Source organism: Salvelinus alpinus, chromosome 8 (assembly GCF_045679555.1).
Source record: "Salvelinus alpinus chromosome 8, SLU_Salpinus.1, whole genome shotgun sequence".
Classification (NCBI taxonomy): Eukaryota; Metazoa; Chordata; class Actinopteri; order Salmoniformes; family Salmonidae; genus Salvelinus; species Salvelinus alpinus.
Window position 1 is genome coordinate 7,040,864 of NC_092093.1, and position 23,647 is coordinate 7,064,510.

The 23,647-nt window shown below is 41.5% G+C and overlaps 1 protein-coding gene across 4 annotated transcripts in view; it reads left to right on the plus strand.

Annotated features, from left to right (window-relative positions):
- LOC139582481 (choline/ethanolamine transporter flvcr2b-like) overlaps positions 1 to 22,927 on the plus strand; it is a 59,177-nt gene extending 36,250 nt beyond the window's left edge. The window contains exons 7-11 of one of the 4 annotated variants that reach the window (XR_011676370.1): positions 3,111 to 3,216; positions 10,638 to 10,749; positions 11,940 to 11,995; positions 18,508 to 18,660; positions 19,448 to 22,927. Coding sequence is in view for 3 of the 4 variants with exons in the window: in XM_071412525.1 (XP_071268626.1) it covers positions 3,111 to 3,216; positions 10,638 to 10,749; positions 11,940 to 11,995; positions 18,508 to 18,600 (367 nt within the window). In the remaining variant the exon portion in view is untranslated. The other 3 variants (XM_071412526.1, XM_071412527.1, XM_071412525.1) reach the window with 3 other exon arrangements.
- Positions 22,928 to 23,647: the final 720 nt, after the last annotated feature.

Below are 23,647 nucleotides of genomic sequence, written 5' to 3' on the forward strand. Positions count from 1 at the left end.
CCTCTTTACTATTTATATAAATAACTTTGGTCTATCTGCAAAAACCTGTAACATTCATCTGTATGCAGATAACACGTATGTATGCTATTGCCCCTATGGCTGACTAGGCTATCCATTTGTCGCCTTGCAGAAAGTCCTTGTTGATATATATATATATATTTTTTAAACTTAATGTGTGAAACTAGGTATGCTTTTTTTATTTTAATATTTGATGGCTTACACATTATGCATTGGATGTTTCTTTCATTGAGCAGGTTCCCACCTATACATATCTGGGATTTTGGATTGACAATAATTTGACTTTTAAAAAACATACGAATGAGCTAGTTAAGAAGCTGAGATTTAAAGTAGGCTTATTTTATAGAAACAGATCATGCTTCTCCCTAAACAGCAGGAGGCAGATTGTACAGTCAACTTTCCAGCCAGTTCTTGACTACGGTGACACCATTTACCAGAACGCAATAGCCACTACTCTTAACCCTTTGGATGCCGTCTACCATAGCTCCCTTCACTTTATCACCGGTGACCGTTTCAATACGCATCACTGCATCCTGTATCAAAAGGTTGGCTGGTCCTCATTTAAAGTCCCGTAGATCGCTTCATTACTCACTCTTTGTTTTCAAAGCTCTACTATACAAGCTTCCGACCTACCTCACTAAGCTGTTAAAATAAAAACTAAATATGAGACACCAAAACCTTTCAAAGGAATGTTTAACTCTGGAGGTTCCATGAGTACCTTCCGATCTAGGTAAATCCAATTTCAGTTTTAGTGCACCCCATTTCTGGAATAGCCTACAAAACTCCTTGCCTCTCGGGTGCATGTAGGGCAGTTTAGGACTTTAATGTTGAATGAGTTTTTAATGAGAAATGCAACTGTTTGGATTGAATGTAAATAATTGTATTTGTGGTGTTTGACGCTAGTGTTGATTCTGTCATTTGTAGTTTAAAAAATTGTATTGATCATTTTGAATATGTATAGTTGTTCTCAGGACACGATTGTTAAATAATAAAAAAATAAAAAAAAGTTTAACTCGGCAAGTCAGTAAAGAACCAGTGGGTTAACGGCCTTGTTCAGGGGCAGAACGACAGATTCTTACCTTGTCAGCTCGGGGGATTGGATCTAGCTGAAAGACATGGCCCAACGCTCTAACCACTAGGCTCCCTTGAGCTCCTGGTCTCAATGGGTTCCACTGAATAAATATAATAAAATCTCTCGACCCCTCTTTCTCACGCTCTGCCCCCCCCCTCTCTGTCTCTCACTTCCTGAGATGCAACCCCTGTTCTATAAATTATGCAGGAGAGGGGTAAGACTTGTCATTATGATATTTAGCTATGAATGTACAGCGACTTGCAACAGAGAAAGTATTAATTTATGAAGTCATACGCTGTCTGTCAACCCAGGCTATTCTGATAATGATTGAGGTGTGCCCCAGTTATTATGTCATGTTCTATTGCATTTTTGTGACATGTCTCCTTGTAGAATCTGTGTGACAGAAACAACCACAGAATGAAATAGAACACAAGAGTGGACATTAGCATCCTAGCAACAGGACTGAAACATCTGCCATCTTGGTCAGGAAAATATTAAATCTAGATACCAAAAAATAGGATCTCTGTGTATACATAAAGTACCAGTCAAAAGTTTATTTTTTTTACTATTTTCTACATTGTAGAGTAATAGTGAAGACATCAAAACTATGGAATCACGTAGTAACCAATAGTGTTAAACAATTCCAAATATATTTGAGATTCTTCAAAGTAGCCACCCTTTGCCTTGACAACTTTGCACACTCTTGGCATTCTCTCAACCAGATTCATGAGGTAGTCACCTGGAATGCATTTCAATTAACAGGTGTGGCTTGTCAAAGTACATTTTTGGAATTTCTTTCCTTAATGCGTTTGAGCCAATCAGTATACAGAAGATAGTCCTATTTGGTAAAAGACCAAGTCCATATTATGGCAAAAACAGCTCAAATAAGCAAAATGAAATGACAGTCCATTACTTTAAGACATGAAAGTCAGTCAATCTGGAAAATTTCAAGAACTTTGAAAGTTTCTTCAAGTGCAGTTGCAAAAACCATCAAGCACAATGATGCAACTTGCTATCATGAGGACCGCCACAGGAAAGGAAAGACCCAGAGTTAACTGCACCTCAGATTGCAGCCCAAATAAATGCTTCAAGTAACAGACACATCAGAGGAGACTGCGTGAATCAGGCCTTAATGTTCGAATTTCTACAAAGAAACCACAACTAAAGGACACCAGTAAGAAGAGACTTGCTTGGACCAAGAAACACGAGCAATGGACATTAGACCGGTGGAAAACTGTCCTTTTGGTCTGGAGTACAAATTGGAGATTTTTTTTTCTTCCAACTGCCGTGTCTTCGTGAGATGCAGAGTAGGTGACCGGATGGTCTCTGCATGTGTGGTTCCCACCGTGAAGCATGGAGGAGGTGTGGGGGTGCTTTGCTGGTGACACTGTCTGTGATTTATTTAGAAGGCTGGGACACTTGACCAGCATGGCTACCACAGCATTCTACAGCGATGCGCCATCCCATCTGGTTTGCGTTTAGTAAGATGACCCAAAACACACCTCCAGGTTGGTAAGGGCTATTTGACCAAGAAAGAGAGTGATGGAGTGCTGCATCAGATGACCTGCCCTCCACAATCACCACCCTACCTCAACCCAATTGAGATGGTTTGGGATGAGTTGGACGACCGCAAATTGAAGGAAAAGCAGCCACAAGTGCTCAGCATATGTGGGAACTCCTTCAAGACTGCTGGAAAAGCATTCCAGGTGAAGCTGGTTGAGAGAATGCCAAGTGTGCAAAGCTGTCATCAAGGCAAAGGCAAAGGCTACTTTGAAATCTCAAATATAAAATATATTTTGTGTTTAACACTTTTGGTTACTACATGATTCCATATGTGTTATTTCATGGTGTTGATGTCTTCACTATTATTCTACAATGTAGAAAATAGTAAAAATTAAGAAACCCCTTGAATGAGCAGGTGTGTCCAAACTTTTGACAGGTACTGTATATTAATATGTAATAAGTGTTATAATATTTCCATATGTCTATATAGCGGTTTATTATAAGTGTGTGTGTGCAGGTTCTTCATGACAGGCTACCTGCCCCTGGGCTTTGAGTTTGGAGTGGAGCTGACCTACCCCGAGTGTGAAGGCACCTCTTCAGGCCTGCTCAACTGCTCTGCACAGGTGAACACACGAACACACACACAGCAGCTGCTGCAGACAGTGAGCAGATCAGAGCTTTTGGTATCCATGGAAATACAGTGCATTCGGAAAGTATTCAGACCTTGACTTTTTCTATATTTTGTTATGTTAGTCTTATTCTAAAATGGATTAAATAGCTGTTTTTATTCACCAATCTACAAACAATACCCCATAATGACAAAGCACATGTTTTTTTAAATGTTTGCTAATTTATATTAAAAGAAACAAATCACATTTACATAAGTATTCAGACCCTTTACTCAGTACTTTGTTGAAGTCTTTAGGTGCCGTTTGGAAAACTCCAAGCGGGCAGTCATGTGCCTTTTTACTGGAGTTGCTTCTGTCGGGCCACTCTACCATAAAGGCCTGATTGGTGGAGTGCTGCAGAGATGGTTGTCCTTCTGGAAGGTTCTCCCATCACCACAGAGGAACTCTAGAGCTCTGTCAGTGACCATCGGGTTCTTGGTCACCTCCCTGACCAAGGCCCTTCTCCCCCAAGTGCTCAGTTTGGCCGGGCGGCCAGCTCTAGGAAGAGTCTTGGTGGTTCCAAACTTCTTTCATTTATGAATGATGGAGGCCACTGTGTTCTTGGGGACCTTCAATGCTGCAGAAATGTTTTGGTTACCCTTCCCCAGATCTGTGCTTTCGACACAATCTTGTCTCGGAGCTCTACGGACAATTATTTTGACCTCATGGCTTGGTTTTTGCTCTGACATGCACAGTCAACTGTGGGACCTTATATAGACAGGTGTGTGCCTTTCCAAATCATGTCCAGTCAATTTAATTTACTACAGGTGGACTCCAAGTTGTAGAAACATCTCAAGGATGATCAATGGAAACAGGATGCACCTGAGCTCAATTTCGAGTCTCATAGCAAAACGGTCTGAATACGAATGTGAATAAGGTATTTGTTTTATTTTTAATAAATTAGCAAAAAAAAAAAAAAAATTTTTCACTTTGTCATAATGGGGTATTGTGTGTTGATTGACGAAAATATTTAATTTAATCCATTTTAGAAAAAGGCTTTTACATAACAAAATGTGGAAAAAGGGAAGGGGTCTGAATACTTTCAGAATGGTGTGTGTGTGTATCTATCTCTCTATCTCAAACATACTGTTGACAGGTAGGCTATGGTGTAATTTAATGTTTTCCTTTGTGTGGTAAGTTTTCTGGGTTTTGACACTTATGTAGGTGTCATAACCAGAAATAAAATAACGCAATATATGTTATAACAGGTTTAAATGTATGTGTTATGAAAGCCTCACCAGCTAGCAGTCTTTCTTTAGTTTCACTGTCCGATCATAAAAAACAAAACAAAGAGCCCACTAATAGTTATTTTTACAGTTCCACAAAACGGTCTGTATGTGTTGCTTGTTATGACTAAGTTAACACAAATGTATCAAAGAATAGGTCACGAATGGGTCGCTACTGCCTGGCCAGTCATCTAGCTAGCTACATTCCAGTAATGGTTATCCTCCTAAACTAACTTGAAAATATTTGTCTGAAAAGGAACTAGTCGCCAGTTATTGTTGCCTGTGTTAGTTGGCTAATGTAGCCTGTGGTGTAATCATGGCTAACCAGTTGGCTAATGTAGCCTGTGGTGTAATCATGGCTAACCAGTTGGCTAATGTAGCCTGTGGTGTAATCATGGCTAACCAGTTGGCTAATGTAGCCTGTGGTGTAATCATGGCTAACCAGTTGGCTAATGTAGCCTGTGGTGTAATCATGGCTAACCAGTTGGCTAATGTAGCCTGTGTGCGCCCATGAGCTCCCAAGTCTCGATAGCTGGGTCTTTTGGCGTCCACGTTTAGCTTGTTGGATTGGATACTGCATGGCCAGTGTGAGCCACCATACCAGCTAGCTAGCTACATTTCATTCAGTAGCTATCCTTATAAATACGGTGGTCACTGGATAAACTAGCTATGAGTTGAGTGGAACAGATCATCTGATAAGTCTGTCCAGTTCACTGCATCGGCCCAATTTGAAGGAGGCACAAATTGTCGAGATTCAGCGAGCAGTTGACAGAATTGGTGTTTAATTTGTTCCCATTCTGACTCTTCCTTTATCAGGCATAGTGGACTGTATGTACAGAAGAAAGTTAAGTTTTAAAAGCCAATTATTGTTAATGTCTTTTATGTGAATGTTTACTTTGATAACTGTACAAAATTGTTATCTTATTGCCTTATTGTTATCATATTTAGTCTTTCCAATTTTCAATGTAACTTATGTATTCCCCTCAAAGTTCTTGGTTTATTAATACACAACTTGTGTATGTCTTATATGTAAGACTAGGTGTAATTTGTAGTCTGTTTTGATGCAGATATATAGATAAAGTGGAACTGACACTGTTTTAGCAACATGAAATATGATTTCAATCTGGGTAACACTTTATTTGACACCCAGACAGTCAAAACCATGTCATAATGTCATAAGCACTGACATAACCTGTCATATGGTCATAACATTGTCATATATTTAAACCTGTTGTGACAGATATTGTATTTTATGGCTGGTTATGACACCTACCAATAAGCCTGTCAAAACCCAAATGTTTTTCAAATCAGTTTTTTCCTGCCAAGAAGTTTCGTTTGAAAGTTTGCTTTCTTAAATCCTTTGTTGTAATGAATTCTTTACAGTCATGTTTTTTTTCTCACTTTAAATAGCTAAGTAATCATCTAAAAAAACAAAAAAAAAAACTTTTTGACACCGTCATGAAGCATTATGACCATACCGTGTCACTTGGACAAGCTAGCTAGGACAAGCTAGCTAGGTCATCTTGTTATCGATGCTGGTTGTTAGCTTGTGTATAACTGTAAAGGACACTTCACGTTTTATGGATGATATTTACAGAGTCGGGTGAACAACATTTCTGACAGGTTGATCAGATTCAATAGCTGCCTCGGAGGCTGATATGTAAGGGTGAGGCCTTTTTTATAGGCTGTCTTCAAGGAGCCTGTCTATATGAATCAGCATACAAGACAGCATCAGCCTGTGAGGCTGCTATTGAATCTGATCAGTCTGTCAGTAACAGAGCTCATCCCCTGGATCTGATATGCATCTGCCTAATAAAGCACTTTGACATCAAATGTTATTGGTCACTTACACATATTTAGCAGATGCTATCAGAGGTGCAGGGAAATGCTTATGTTTCCACGTAGCTTCAACAGTGCAGTAATACCAAACAATATAAAAAGATACACACAAATCCCCCAAATAAAGATGGCGAGCCTGGTTCTGGTAGTTCCTATTGAGTTTGTTTTTGTATTAACTCAATATTAGACAAGTATTATATTATTAAACAAATATTTAATCACGATCTCTGCTGTTGCTCTGAATTCCCGAAACTTCTCTATTTCGGTCCCTTTCTGTCACTCTCTCTCGATTTCTCGCTCTGTTGCTTTCTCTCTCTCTGTCTCGTGCACTCTCTTTCTCTCTCGCTCTCTGTCTCGTGCACTCTCTTTCTCTCTCGCTCTCTGTCTCGGGCTCTCTGTACCTCCTTTCAATTCAAATTCGAAAGGCTTTATTGGCATGGATGGTGTTACCACATACATTGCCAAAGCAAACATATATAGACATGTATCAAATCAACGATGACAGATGGATGATTATAATAAGAAAAATAATACTGAGTGAGTAGTAACAATTTAACTGGACACTACAGTAAGACATGAATGAGGACAATGATGAAATACACAGATATAATTGGTCTGGTTGGTTGTTTCACTGGCTGTCCCTACGGGTGTGACAGTAAGTTACATATTTTGCAGCTTATATGGTACAAAGGTGTTTTTCTCCAAATAGATATTGGATTTTTTTCCTTTTCTGTTTTAGTTTGAACATTTTTGTATTTAACATTTTAGCAAAGAATTTGCCTGTAAGTCTACATAGTTCTGTTAGTGTAGGAGAAAGTACAGCTCTGCCAGGACCTCTCTGAGGGTTAGAGTGAGCACAACCTGTCCTCTCTGGGTTGTCGGACCGGTCTGTAACGGACGGTTTCTATGGCCAGGCTGTCCTCTCTGGGTTGTCGGACCGGTCTATAACGGACGGTTTCTATGGCCAGGCTGTCCTCTCTGGGTTGTCGGACCGGTCTGTAACGGACGGTTTCTATGGCCAGGCTGTCCTCTCTGGGTTGTCGGACCGGTCTGTAACGGACGGTTTCTATGGCCAGGCTGTCCTCTCTGGGTTGTCGGACCGGTCTGTAACGGACGGTTTCTATGGCCAGGCTGTGCTCAATGAGTCTGTACATTTGTAATTGTTTCTCTCAGTTTTCTATCAGTCACGGTGGTCAGATAGTCTGCCACCATGTACTGTCTGTTTAGAGACAAATAGCATTGCAGTTTACTTAGATTTTTTTTGTGGTGTCTTTCCAATAGGTGATATTTTTTGAGTGCTGTCCTGTGGCTTTGTTGGATTGGTAGGGGTTAGTGAACTAAGCCTCAGAACCAGATACTGAGGGGAGTCTTCTCTATGGTCACCTCTTGACATTTGAGGACTTAGTAATGGTAGGAGTAGGGGGTCAGTAGTTTTTAAAGATTATACAATTTGGTGGCTTTTTTTGGAAATTAATCAGAGGGAATTGGCATAATTCTACTCTGCTTGCGTTGTTTGGAGTTTTCCTCTGTACTCCGAGGATGCTCTTACAGAATTCCACATGCAGGGTTCCAGTTGGGTGTTTGTCCCGTCTGTCAAATTCTTGCTTCGTAAGCGGACCCCACACTTCACTGCCATATAGTGGACCCCACACTTCACTGCCATATAGTGGACCCCACACTTCACTGCCATATAGTGGACCCCACACTTCACTGCCATATAGTGGACCCCACACTTCACTGCCATATAGCGGACCTCACACTTCACTGCCATATAGTGGACCTCACACTTCACTGCCATATAGTGGACCCCACACTTCACTGCCATATAGTGGACCCCACACTTCACTGCCATATAGTGGACCCCACACTTCACTGCCATATAGTGGACCCCACACTTCACTGCCGTATAGTGGACCCCACACTTCACTGCCGTATAGCGGACCCCACACTTCACTGCAGTATAGCGGACCCCACACTTCACTGCCGTATAGCGGACCCCACACTTCACTGCCGTATAGCGGACCTCACACTTCACTGCCGTATAGCGGACCCCACACTTCACTGCCGTATAGTGGACCCCACACTTCACTGCCGTATAGCGGACCTCACATTTCACTGCCGTATAGCGGACCTCACACTTCACTGCCGTATAGCGGACCTCACACTTCACTGCCGTATAGCGGACCCCACACTTCACTGCCATATAGCGGACCTCACATTTCACTGCCATATAGCGGACCTCACACTTCACTGCCATATAGCGGACCCCACACTTCACTGCCATATAGCGGACCCCACACTTCACTGCCATATAGCGGACCCCACACTTCACTGCCGTATAGCGGACCCCACACTTCACTGCCGTATAGCGGACCCCACACTTCACTGCCGTATAGCGGACCTCACACTTCACTGCCGTATAGCGGACCTCACATTTCACTGCCGTATAGCGGACCTCACACTTCACTGCCGTATAGCGGACCCCACACTTCACTGCCGTATAGCGGACCCCACACTTCACTGCCGTATAGCGGACCTCACACTTCACTGCCGTATAGCGGACCCCACACTTCACTGCCGTATAGCGGACCCCACACTTCACTGCCGTATAGCGGACCCCACACTTCACTGCCGTATAGCGGACCCCACACTTCACTGCCATATAGCGGACCCCACACTTCACTGTCATATAGCGGACCCCACACTTCACTGTCATATAGCGGACCCCACACTTCACTGCCATATAGCGGACCCCACACTTCACTACCATATAGCGGACCCCACACTTCACTGCCGTATAGCGGACCCCACACTTCACTGCCGTATAGCGGACCCCACACTTCACTGCCGTATAGCGGACCTTACACTTCACTGCCATATAGCGGACCCCACACTTCACTGCCATATAGCGGACCTCACACTTCACTGCAATATAGCGGACCCCACACTTCACTGCCATATAGTGCTATTGGTTCTATTATTGATTAGAATATTATGAGCCAGATCCTAATTTGTGCATCTAATTTAATACATTGTTTAATGGCATTGAAAGCCCTGCTTGCTTTGTCTTTCAGTTCATTCATGGCTAGGTTGACGTTGACCGCGGCGCTGCAGGTTGACGTTCCCGGTGACGCTGCAGGTTGACGTTCCCGGTGGCGCTGCAGGTTGACGTTCCCGGTGACGCTGCAGGTTGACGTTCCCGGTGACGCTGCAGGTTGACGTTGACCGCGGCGCTGCAGGTTGACGTTGCCAGCGGCGCTGCAGGTTGACGTTGACCGCGACGCTGCAGGTTGACGTTCCCGGTGACGCTGCAGGTTGACGTTGACCGCGGCGCTGCAGGTTGACGTTGACCGCGACGCTGCAGGTTGACGTTGACCGCGACGCTGCAGGTTGACGTTGACCGCGACGCTGCAGGTTGACGTTGCCCGTTATGCGTACGTGTGTTCTATATCAGTAGAGCCCAGTAAAAAAAGCACATCAGTTTCCCTGTCTTGTTGAGATTGACTGTCAGGGTCCAGGTCTGACAGAACTATAGCAGATGATCTAATGGTTGCTGTAACCATCTCTTGTGTGGGACAGCAGCACCAGGTCATCTGACTACAGGAGGCATACGTGTCATTAAGAGTGAGATCGGGCGCTGTTGATTGCTCAAGCGTTTTTTTTTGTTGCCATTTAATTTATCTAGATATTAAATAGACTTGAGCTGAATTTGTTCTGCTGTTTTACTCCTCACCCTTGGGAAAATAAATATTGACTGCATTTGTTATTAGTGTACATGAATTTGATTACATTTTTTTTTTCCTCCCACAACACTTTTAAATTAATTTCAGTCAAATTTAATCAAATGCTTTTTGGAAATCTACAAAGCATTTTGTTTTGTTTTGATTTACATGTTTTATCAATTAGGGTGTGTAAGATCTAAATATGGTTTGATAATTTGGTATACATTTTGACTTTTGCTCAGGTTGTTGTGTTCACTCAGAACGTGCAGTGATCTGCTGTATATCTCCCCCAGGTTGCTGTTGACACAAATGCCACGATAATTGTTTGGTTCAAATTTGTCTTTATTATTTTATATATTTTTAGTATTAGTCCCTGGTTCCAGATGTCAGGGAAATAGCCTTTACCCAACACTGTTAACCAGTTTAAGTATGGCAGTGAGACATTTGGTGCGCGCCACAGTTTGGGAACTACTGGTGTAGAGGGCCACTTCCCCCGACAGGTGTTTGGTATCATTTTCACTATCTGTCAAGGAAAGATAATTGATAACTCACTTTCTGTCTCTCTCTCTCTCTATATATATATACACAGGTGTTTGGTATCATGTTCACTATCTGCCAGGGGAAGATCATAGATAACTACGGGACGCTGGCAGGAAACATCTTCCTCTGTGTCTTCCTCTTCATCGGATCGGTCCTCACAGGTAAAGACCTTTTTCTGATGATAATGGTCAAAAGTAGTGCACTACATAGGGAATAGGGTGCCATTGGCTACTGTAATCCAAGTCCACATTCACCCACATGAGAGGAAAGTGAGCCTACTGATTGGGCCTGAAGGGTTAACGCCAGAGAGCTGCTGTGTTATTCCTTAAATACAGCCATACTGGCTACTGGAGAACATCCTGGCTGAAGTCCAAGTTCACCATCATGACAATAGACTATCCCTAACATCGTCCTCTGGAGCACAAAGGGGGGTGCACATTTTGATTTTTTGACCCTTATACTACACAGCTGATTGTCAAATTATCAAAGAAGGATGATTAGTTGATTTTATTTGAATCAGATGTGTAGTGCTGGGGCAAAAAAACAAAACGTGTACCCAGTGGGGGCCCCAGGACCCAGTTTGAGAAACCCGGCACTAGATGATTATGTTAATGATGTGACGGGTTAAAGGTCAGTCCTTAGGGTTACTGCGTTGGCAGTATTTGGGGAAGAACTATAAATCAATTGAAGTAATAAATCAATGAGCCCTAAACTCCTCTTAAAAAGTAAATACTGGTTATTGGAGACCAGGGCTGAAGTCCCAAGTTCATTTATGTTAATTATTTATTTATTGTATGACTTGAAGGGTTAAGGGTCAGCAACAGAGGGTTACTGCATGGGCAGTACGTAAGGTAAACTATAGTTAAATAAAGGGTTAAATTGTACATGTAAATAATTGGCGGTCATGAGTTGACTTGTCAATCTGAGCCATGGCATAGATAATGAACTAGGTCGTGTTGTAATATTAACGAAGTCATAAACCAATGTATTATGAATGAATCCTTCCAGCTTTTTTATTAAAGGATTTATGTACTGTGCATATCGTAGTACGGTGTACCTTTTTTTTGTATTGAGTGCCCTCTAGTGGAAGCTGTACCTTACTGTCTTTGCTACAGGGAATATTCCTTCATGCTATTTGACAAGCAGCACAGTGAAACAAATGATGTATTCACCTGGTCCACGTATCAAACTCCCCTCGAAGGGGGAGTGTCAGTCGGAGTGTCTGTATAGAGGGATCTGCTGAAAGGTCATGTGTTGCAGGCAGACATCAAAATGGCTGGCACACACCTCTCCAGTCTTACATAAACCCTAAACATGTCCACTTTCTCAGAAATGTATTTCTTCTCTCCAGGCTTCATCAAGTCAGACCTGCAGAGACAGAAGGCCAACCAGTTAGCCAAGGCAGCTGTAAGTGTGGGGGGGGGGGCTGGCTGAGGGGGGGGGGGGGGGTTAGGGCAGTGTGTTAAATCAGTTTCTGTGTAGCTATGTATGCATGTCTGGTGCAGTAATGCTCCTCAAGTCACCTCACAGTATTTTGCTGTTGCTCCTAGAATGACTTGTCTCATGCTGGATTGTCTGTCTCTCTGTGTGTCTGTCTGGTTTAACCTATTTAATCCCATCGGTCACAATAGTGACCGTAAAAAATGTTTTTAGTTATAAGGCTCTAAAAATGTTACTGAATGATGTATCAATGCATTTCCAGCAAATATTGAAAAAGTAAAGGGTCTCAATGAAATATGTGCAGTGTCACATGTTTAGTGTAAATTGTCACATGACCAGAGCTGTTTACTTCCTGGTTGCACCATGAGAAGAGAATGGCTGCATCAAAGCTCCCAAACAAGAGGTTAGTGAAGTATGTTAACATAAAGATAGGACAAAGATTTTTGGTACACATCATCTTTAAGGTGTCTAGTAGTGATATATGCATTTGCAATTACTCAACTTTGTTCAGTGTGGTCATAGAATGTGTAAACATGTTGACGGCAACAATAGTGACCGGTGGGATACCACAGTGCATCTAGGTATACACATAGTTATACACATACATAGTTCTTGTTTTACCTAACTTTCTACTCTGTTCTTTCTTTTAGTTTCACTTTGAGTCAAGTTCTGGATATGTTGGATCTAGGTGACTGCCCAGACAAGGCATGCAACATTGCAGTTATCCCTCAAAATGAGACAGATGCTGTCCTGAGTGATTGTGATAGCGATGGGTCAGATATGGACAGACCATTTGCCAGCCAGGCTGTTGAATGCATATGCTGAACCTATGCAAACAGATCATGACAGGAACAACGTTATCAAAATAGTGATGCACAAACTAATCTTGCACTTGGTTCTGAAGCCTCTATGATATATATATATATATATATATATATATATATATATACACTCATTGTGCAGTGGCGCTTTTAAAATATATATATATATATATATATATATATACACTGCTCAGAAAAATAAAGGGAACACTAAAATAACACATCCTAGATCTGAATGAATGAAATATTCTTATTAAATACTTTTTTCTTTACATAGTTGAATGTGCTGACAACAAAATCACACAAAAATGATCAATGGAAATTAAATTTATCAACCCATGGTGGTCTGGATTTGGAGTCACACTCAAAATTAAAGTGGAAAACCACACTACAGGCTGATCCAACTTTGATGTAATGTCCTTAAAACAAGTCAAAATGAGGCTCAGAAGTGTGTGTGGCCTCCACGTGCCTGTATGACCTCCCTACAACGCCTGGGCATGCTCCTGCTGAGGTGGCGGATGGTCTCCTGAGGGATCTCCTCCCAGACCTGGACTAAAGCATCCGCCAACTCCTGGACAGTCTGTGGTGCAACGTGGCGTTGGTGGATGGAGCGAGACATGATGTCCCAGATGTGCTCAATTGGATTCAGGTCTGGGGAACGGGCGGGCCAGTCCCATAGCATCAATGCCTTCCTCTTGCAGGAACTGCTGACACACTCCAGCCACATGAGGTCTAGCATTGTCTTGCATTAGGAGGAACCCAAGGCCAACGGCACCAGCATATGGTCTCACAAGGGGTCTGAGGATCTCATCTCGGTACCTAATGGCAGTCAGGCTACCTCTGGCGAGCACATGGAGGGCATGTGCGGCCCCCCAAAGAAATGCCACCCCACACCATGACTGACCCACCGCCAAACCGGTCATGCTGGAGGATGTTGCAGGCAGCAGAACGTTCTCCACGGCGTCTCCAGACTCTGTCACATCTGTCACATGTGCTCATGTGCTCAGTGTGAACCTGCTTTCATCTGTGAAGAGCACAGGGCGCCAGTGGCGAATTCGCCAATCTTGGTGTTCTCTGGCAAATGCCAAACGTCCTGTACGGTGTTGGGCTGTAAGCACAACCCCCACCTGTGGACGTCGGGCCCTCATACCACCCTCATGGAGTCTGTTTCTGACCGTTTGAGCAGACACATGCACATTTGTGGCCTGCTGGAGGTCATTTTGCAGGGCACTGACAGTGCTCCACCTGCTCCTCCTTGCACAAAGGCGGAGGTAGCGGTCCTGCTGCTGGGTTGTTGCCCTCCTACGGCCTCCTCCACGTCTCCTGATGTACTGGCCTGTCTCCTGGTAGCGCCTCCATGCTCTGGACACTACGCTGACAGACACAGCAAACCTTCTTGCCACAGCTCGCATTGATGTGCCATCCTGGATGAGCTGCACTACCTGAGCCACTTGTGTGGGTTGTAGACTCCGTCTCATGCTACCACTAGAGTGAAAGCACCGCCAGCATTCAAAAGTGACCAAAACATCAGCCAGGAAGCATAGGAACTGAGAAGTGGTCTGTGGTCACCACCTGCAGAACCACTCCTTTATTGGGTGTGTCTTGCTAATTGCCTATAATTTCCACCTTTTGTCTATTCCATTTGCACAACAGCATGTGAAATTTATTGTCAATCAGTGTTGCTTCCTAAGTGGACAGTTTGATTTCACAGAAGTGTGATTGACTTGGAGTTACATTGTGTTGTTTAAGTGTTCCCTTTATTTTTTTAAGCAGTGTATATATGTGTGTGTGTGTATATATATATACACACATATATACACTGCTCAAAAAAATAAAGGGAACACTTAAACAACACAATATATATATATATAATTGTTTTTTGTTCAGTGTAGGCCTCTACTTGAATGCATATTCTACAGGCTACCTCTATCCTAAATGTTACCTTTATGTTCAGTGGGAATGAATCACACGACTGCTATATAGTTGTTAGTGAATGTTGCACTAAAATATCACAATGACAATGTTACCATGAATATTGCACTAAAGTACAAGTTCAACTGTTACAATAAAGTTACAATATAAATGTTTCAATACATGTTGCACTAAAGTAACAATGTTGAAATACGTTGATGGTTGTTTTTTTGTCTTTGCTCTCAGTATTCATATCGTGTTGTATAGGGGTTTTTGAGGTGTAAAATAGTCACACTAGAATGTGACGTGGCAATGCTGGGGACTGCTAGTGACAGAGTTTTAAATGTGTTAATAACTGGGTTGGGATATATAAGAATTTTGATAACTGCATAGGAGAAATATGTTAATTCAGTGTATGTAACATTATCCCACCGGTCACAATTGTGACCGACCATAAAACACACTTTTTCACCTACTTTTCCATTAAAATGTAATAAAATAATGATTGATTACTTCAAAGGTTTACTAATGACACTTGATTTGGATATTTTCATGTCTGGGAAAAATTCGGGATTAAATGGGTTAATGTCTGGTTTAATGTCTGTCTGTCTGGTTTAATGTCTGTCTGTGTCGTGTGTGTGTGTCTGTTAATAACCCCTTACTATATAAATATATATCTCTCAGACAGGCACGTTTTTTGCAGTAAGTCAGAAGTCGTAAAATGTGACCACTTTGCTAGGTGTTGTGACCTCAATAGGACAACCTGATCAGATCGCTCTCGGAAAACCTAGTAATTTATTGAAAGCAGTAACTCCCCTCAATTCAAAATAACTTCTGAAGTTTTGTAAATGTTTGTTTTGGTAACACTTGACATCCCGGTCATAACAGCTGACATAACTTGTCATAACCTGTCGTAATATGGTCATAACACTGTCATGACATATATTTAAACCTTTTGTGACACAATGCATTCAGAAAGTATTCAGACCCCTTGACTTTTTCCACATTTTGTCACGTTACAGCTTTATTCAAAAATGTATTAAATAGTTGTTTTTTCATCAATCTACACGCAATACCCCATAATGACAAAGCAATAACAGGTTTGCAGGATTTTCTTTACAAAAACTGAAATATCTCATTTACAGCAGCGATTACAGCCTTGAGTTTTCTTGGGTATGACGCTACAAGCTTGGCACACCTGTATATGGAGAGTTCTCTGCAGATCCTCTCAAGATCTGCCAGGTTGGATGAGGAGCGTTGCTGCACAGCTATTTTCAGGTCTCTCCAGAGATGTTGATCGGGTTCAAGTCCGGGCTCTGGCTGGGCCACTCAAGGACATTCAGAGACTTGTCCCGAAGCCACTCCTGCGTTGTCTTGGCTGTGTGCTTAGGGTCGCCCTGTTGGAAGGTGAACCTTTGCCCCAGTCTGAGGTCCTGAGTGCTCTGGAGCAGGTTTTCCTCAAGGATCTCTGTACTTTGCTCTGTTCATTTTTCAATCGATCCTGAGTAGTCTCCCAGTCCATGCATGATGCTGCCACCCATGTTTCACTGTAGGGATGGTGCCAGGTTTCCTCCAGATGTGACGCTTGGCATTCAGACCAAATAATCTTATTTCTTATGGTCTGAGAGTCCTTTAAGTGCCGTTTGGCGAACTCCAAGCGGCTGTCGTGCCTTTTACTGAGGGGCTTCTGTCTGACCACTCTACCATAAAGGCCTGATTGGTGGAGCGCTGCAAGAGATGGTTTTCCTTCTGGAAGGTTCTCCCATCTCCAGAGGAACTCTGGGGCTCTGTCAGAGTGACCATTGAGTTCTTGGTCACCTCCCTGACCAAAGCCCTTCTCTCCCGATTCCTCAGTTTGGCCGGGCGACCAGCTCTAGGAAGAGTCTTGGCGGTTCCAAACTTCTTCCATTTTAGAATGATGGAGGCCACGGTGTTCTTGGAACTTCAATGCTGCAGAAATATTTTGGTACCCTTCCCCAGATCTGTGCCTCGACACAATCCTGTCTCGGAGCTCTTACGGACAATTCCTTCGACCTCATGGCTTGATTTTTGCTCTGACATGCACTGTCAACTGTGGGACCCTTATAAAGACAGGTGTGTGCCTTTCCAAATCATGTCCAATCAATTAAAATGACCACAAGTTGTAGAAACATCTCAAGGATGATCAATGGAAACAGGATGTACCTGAGCTCAATTTCAAGTCTCATAGCACAGATTCTCAATACTTATGTAAGTTATTTCTGTTTTTCGCTTTGTCATTAATTGGTATTGTGTGTAGTTTGATGAGGGGAAAAAATGAATGTTATCAATTTTAGAATAAGGCTGTAACGTAACAAAATGTAGAAAAAGAGAAGGGGTCTGAATACTTTCAGAATGCACTATTTTATGGCTGGTTATGACACTGACAAAAGTGTCAACCTACCACACAAGGCAAAACATTCCATTACACCATTAGTCTACTCGTCTCAACAGTATGTTAATGTTATATAGCATTTTCTGAAATTGACCCATATTAAATTATCATTGTACTTGAACACACATTGATGTCAGACATGCACCTAACCTAATGCTCTGTTGCTGATGACTGGGATGAATGCAGGACTAGATTTCAGGAGCAGGACAAGACATCCTCTTCTTGACTGATGACTGACATAAAGGCCTATCACGTACATGCCCATCTGGCTTATAGGATTATGATGGTCATAATGCTTCTTGACAGTGTCATAAAGGTTATTTTCTACAATTGATTTAAAATATGAACAAAAACATGACTTAAGTATTCATTACAACAACAACGTGTCAGGACCCGGTGCGAGAAACAGTCACTAAATAATTGGCAGAACCCAGAAGATGAGGCAGACACAGCAGTACTAAAGATGGTGGTTTAATAAAAAATAGATATCCTCCAAAATACAACGAAAAATCCACAAAGTGGTAAAAAAACAGCAGGGAAAAACAAACCTCAAAAGACTACTCAAATAATAAACAAGAACAAAACCAGAGAACCTCTGGAAAATCCAACAAGAGAAAAGTCTATATAAAACAAGGCTTGGGCTGGGGCTGGGTGCTAACTTACAAACACTGAGCAAGGAACTAAGGAACACACAGGGTTTAAATACTAACAAGGGAATGACTTACAGGTGCAAACAATAATTGGAGCAAGAAAAACAAAAGGTACAAAAAAGGTGCAAGGGGGACATCTAGTGAACAAAACCTGAACAGTCCTGGCCAAAACCTGACACAACGTATTTAAGAAACAAACTTTCAAACAAAAGGAAACTTCTTGGCAGGAAACAAATTATTTGATTAAATCAACAATGTCACTCTGTATTGTGTTTCGTGTGGACCCCCAGGAAGAGTAGCTGCTGCTTTTACAACAGCTAATGGGGACCCTAATAAAATACCATATGTAAGAGAGCCATAAAATAACACATATGTCAGAACGATTGTAAATATATGGGTCATGACAGTGTTATGTCAGCTGTTATGACATGATTATGATCGTGTCGTAACGTGTTATGACACTGAGTGTCAAGTAAAGTGTTGCCGTTTGTTTACAACGTCGTACATGGAGGATTTGTTATTGTTGTTTTATTGTTTTTATTGTTGTTTTTCCCTGAGAAGTAACATTTTTGGAGATGTAAGGTGTTCTTCCCGACAGCGACGATAACATGATAGTACTTCCAATTAACCCCTGATGTAAAATTTGAAGGTGAATTAAAAATAAAAAAAAACACTATGTTCCAGGCGGACGGAGAGCTCTCTGGTCAGCAGCAGGACTACGGGGCCACGGCTCTAATCAACAAGCCAGACTGCCCTTCTGCTTCTCTTCAGGCTTGATCACTAACCCATATACCCTATAACCCCTACACTCTTAGCTCGAACCTCAGACGGGCCAAGGTAGGGGCACAGCCAACCAATAATCACCACACGCTTCCCTGTCATTATTTTCTTCGGAGTGAATCCTAACTTCAGCTTTAGTCTCCCCATTCGACATCGGTGCCAAGTCTTAAGTTAGGATTCACTCTCCTGTACACCTTTTGCTTTTGACCAAGAATTTCCTGGAAACTTTGTAGTGCAAAAATAATCTTATTTTTTTCCCCACATTGGCTAAAAATGGACTTTAGATGATCTAAGTTCTAGGAAGTTTTTGGGAAATTAAAAAACATAACCCTCCACCCCTCATCTGAATCCTGCTGTTGTTCTATTTTCACTTCCCTCAACTCTCCACGCTCCAGATTACATGATTAGACACAGGTTATTTTCACCTACAGTCTACAATATGTTGAATAAGATGTATGTGATAATCTTTTAACACTTTAACCTTTTTGATGTGTAGTTCCTAGTACCTGTATGTGTATATTTATGTAGCGTGTTCTTTTAGTTATTTATCTGTTGTGTTGCTATGGATACTCAAACAGTTGGTCTGCTTGTATTTCAGACTAATACTGTATTTGCATCAGGATTAAAAATAAAAATAAAAATCTGGTAACTTCTCCAAATTCCCATATTTCCTGAAATCCCGGTTGTAAGATGCCTCGGAATCAGAAGGGAATAAGCAGAGAATCCTCCAGCTGAGATTGCTGGAAAAACTGGGGATTCTGGGAAAGTTATTAGAATTTTGCAACCCTAATCAGAATAGTATTTTTAGTTGGAATGTGATTGGCGGATTGTTTTTGATTGACAGGTCCCGGCAGACCCAGAGGATGGGAACATCTCTGCCCCTGCAGTCCTCGACGAAACCAGGTTTTAGAGACGGACGATCTGCTGGACACTCACACACACAATAAATCACTGGTTTATGACCACTTCCCTTTAACACTGTCCAATAAGGCTGCATTAACACTGGCAGCCCAATTCTGATCTTTTTTTTCACTAAGTGGTCAAAAGACCAATCAGATCAGCTCTGAAAAAGATCTGACGTGATTGGTCAAAATACCAATTACTGGGAAAAATATCAGAATTGGACTGCCTGTGGAAACGCTGCCTAAGAGTCTTCCACTATTTATGCCTAATTGTGCAAATACCATTTCTTTATTATTTATAGAGAAATGTGTGTATGTGTTATGTTCGCACGCACACAGTGCCTTGGCTTAAAATATTCAGACCCCTTTGTCCACATTTTATTGCGTTACAGCCTGCATTAAAAATTAATTACATTTAGATTTTTGGTCATAATGTCAAAGTTGAAATACAGTACCAGTCAAAAGTTTGGACATTCAAAGGTTTTTCTTTTATTTTTACGATTTTCTACATTGTAGAATAATAGTGAAGACATCAAAACTAAGAAATAACACATATGGAATCATGTAGTAACCAAAAAAGTGTTAACCTCTCTGGGATATGTGGGACGCTAGCGTCCCAATTGGCCAACATCCAGTGAAAATGCAGAGCGCCAAATTAAAATAAATTACTATAAAAATTTTACTTTGAAATCACACATTCAATATACAAAATTAAAGCTACACTTTTTGTGAATCCAGCCAACATGTCAGATTTCAAAAATGCTTTACGGCGAAAGCAAACGATGCTATTATCTGAGGATAGCACGCCAGCAAACAGACCATCATATTTCAACCCTCCCGGGCGACACAAAACGCAGAAATAAAGATATAATTCATGCCTTACCTTTGACGAGCTTCTTCTGTTGGCACTCCAATATGACCCATAAACATCACAAATGTTCCTTTTGTTCGATTAATTCCGTTGATATATATCCAAAATGTCAATTTATTTGGCGCGTTTGATCCAGAAAAACACCGGTTCCAACTTGCGTAACGTGACTAAAAAATATCTCAAAAGTTACATGTAAGCTTTGTCCAAACATCTCAAACTACTTTTGTAATACAACATTAGGTATTTTTTAATGTAAATAATCAATAAAATTGAAGACTGGATGATCTGTGTTCAATACCTGAGGAAAACAATGTGTAACGAGCCTCTGTGAGAAAGAGTAAACTTCCCTCGAGCCTCATTCTGAACAGTGTTACTTCTTCATTTCTCAAAGTAAAAACCTCAGCCAATTTCTAAAGACTGTTGACATCCAGTGGAAGTGATAGGAACTGCAAGAAGGTCCCTTAGAAATCTGGATTCCCAATGAAAACCCATTGAAAAGAGTGACCTAAAAAAAAAAAAAAAAAATCTGAATGGTTTGTCCTCAAGTTTCGCCTGCCAAATAAGTTCTGTTTATAGTCACAGACATGATTCAAACAGTTTAAGAAACTTCAGAGTTTTCTATCCAAATCTACTAATAATATGCATATCTTAGTTTCTGGGCATGAGTAGCAGGCAGTTTAATTTGGGCACTCTTTTCATCCAAAATTCTGAATGCTGCCCCCTATCCTAGAGAGGCTAAACAAATCAAAATATATTTCATATTCAAAGCAGCCAGCCTTTGCCTTGATGACAGCTTTGCACACTCTTGGCATTCTCTCAACCAGCTTCATGAGGAATGTTTTTCCAACAGTCTTGAAGGAGTTCCCACATATGCTGAGCACTTGTTTACAGCAATTCCTTCACTCTGCAGTCTGACTCATCCAAACCGTCTCAATTGGGTTGAGGTCGGGTGATTGTGGAGGGCCAGGCCATCTGATGCAGCACTCCATCACTCTCAAATAGCTCTTACACAGGCTGGAGGTGTGTTTTGGATCATTGTCCTGTTGTTAAGCAAATGATAGTCCCACTAAGTGCAAACCAGATGGAATGATGTATCGCTGCAGAATGCTGTGGCAGCCATGCTGGTTAAGTGTGCCTTTTTAATTTTAAATATATCACTGACAGTGTCACCAGCAAAGCACCACCTCACCATCTCCTCCATGATTCACGGTGGGGACCACACCTACTCTGCATCTCACGAAGACACGGCGGTTGGAACCAAAAATCAGACCAAAGGACAGATTTCCACCGGTCTAATGTCCATTGCTCGTTTTTCTTGGCCCAAGCAAGTCTCCTCTTATCGGTGTCCTTTAGTTGTGGTTTCTTTGCATGAATCAGGCCTTCATGGTCGAATTGCTGCAGTCTCCTCTGAACAGTTGATGTTGAGATGTCTGTTAAACTCTGAAGCATTTATTTGAGCTGCAATTTCTGAGGCTGGTAACTCTAATGAACTTATCCTTTGCAGCAGAGGTAACTCTGGGTCTTCCTTTCCTGTGGCGGTCCTCATGAGAGCCAGTTTCATCATAGCGCTTGATGGTTTTTGTGACTGCACTTGAAGAAACTGTCAACATTATAAAATAATTATTGATTGACTTACCTTCAAAGGAATGGACTGTTGTTTATCTTTACTTATTTGAGCTGTTCTTGGCATAATATGGACTTGGTCTTTTACCAAATAGGCCTATCTTCTGGATACCCCCCTTCCTTGTCATAATACAACTGATTGGCTCAAACGCATTAAGAAGGAAAGAAATTCCACATTAACTTTTAACAATTCACACCTGTTAATTGAAATGCATTCCAGGTGACTACCTCATGAATCTGGTTGAGAGAATGCCAAGCGTAGGCAAAGGGTGGCTACTATAAAATATATTTTGATTTGTTTAACACTTTCTTTTGGTTACTACATGATTCCATATGTGTTATTTCTTAGTTTTGATGTCTTCACTATTATTATACAATGTAGAAAATAGTAAAAATAAAAACCCTTAAATGAGTAGGTGTTTCCAAACTTCTGACTGGTACTGTGTGTTTGTGTACATACCGTATGTGTTTTTTAGCGACATAAAACGTTTATATTTTTTCTCTCAATGTTTCAGTTGCATTGAAGTATTACTAAAACTATCCCAAAGACATGGAACACTTTTCTAAATGTATCCATTGAGCTTTTTGTTTTTGCTATTCTTTGTCTTTAAAAAAAAAAGCTCATATCTCCTTGGAGAAATGTTTTTACAAATGCTGATTGCTTGTAAAAAATATAAATTGACATATTGATGACATTAAAAAAAAGATGATTATTTTTCTAAGGTGCATTATTGTTAACTTAATGAATGGTAGTATTGAGGATTGAGTATTTTTTTAATCTGTTACTTTTATAGTAACACAAATAACTGATTGTATAGTTGTGTATAATAGTTAATGTTGTTCAGTGAACATGTCGTGTTTATTTACCTGTTGAATAGATGTGACGTGTCTGACATTTTGTTGTCATAAAGATTGGTGTCCTAAAGTATTTGAGAGCCTGTTGAATCTGTAAGATACATCTTTATCATTTCACCCTGCTAGCATCACATGACCAGACTGGCCTTTTACACACCGCATGTACCTCATAAACACTAGGTGGAGACATTGTAATTCTGTTTGAATTTTTTTATTTCACCTTTATTTATATTATTATTATTTATTTATTTATATTTATATGCCTTTATTTACACCTTTATATTTGAACTAATAGTAAAAAAAAGTATCCAGGGACTGATGATGGTGAAACTGCATCACTAACATAAGTTAGGTAAGGCAAGGAGGGTTGCTAGGCAAGGAGGGTTGCTAGGCAAGGAGGGTTGCTAGGCAAGGAGGGTTGCTAGGCAAGGAGGGTTGCTAGGCAAGGAGGGTTGCTAGGCAAGGAGGGTTGCTAGGCAAGGAGGGTTGCTAGGCAAGGAGGGTTGCTAGGCAAGGAGGGTTGCTAGGCAAGGAGGGTTGCTAGGCAAGGAGGGTTGCTAGGCGTCTTCCTCCGCAGTGCCGTGACGGTAGACATGCAGTAGGTTTGGATTAAGGTGTTGCTAATACCACATCTGATTTGTCTTTCTGTGCAGTGGTGTATTATGGTCGAGTCCAGCTGCCTCAGGACTGATTCACACAAACCCCCTCCCTCCCTGATCCAGGCCCATCCCACACCCCTCCCTCCTTGATCCAGGCCCATCCCACACCCCTCCCTCCCTGATCCAGCCCCATC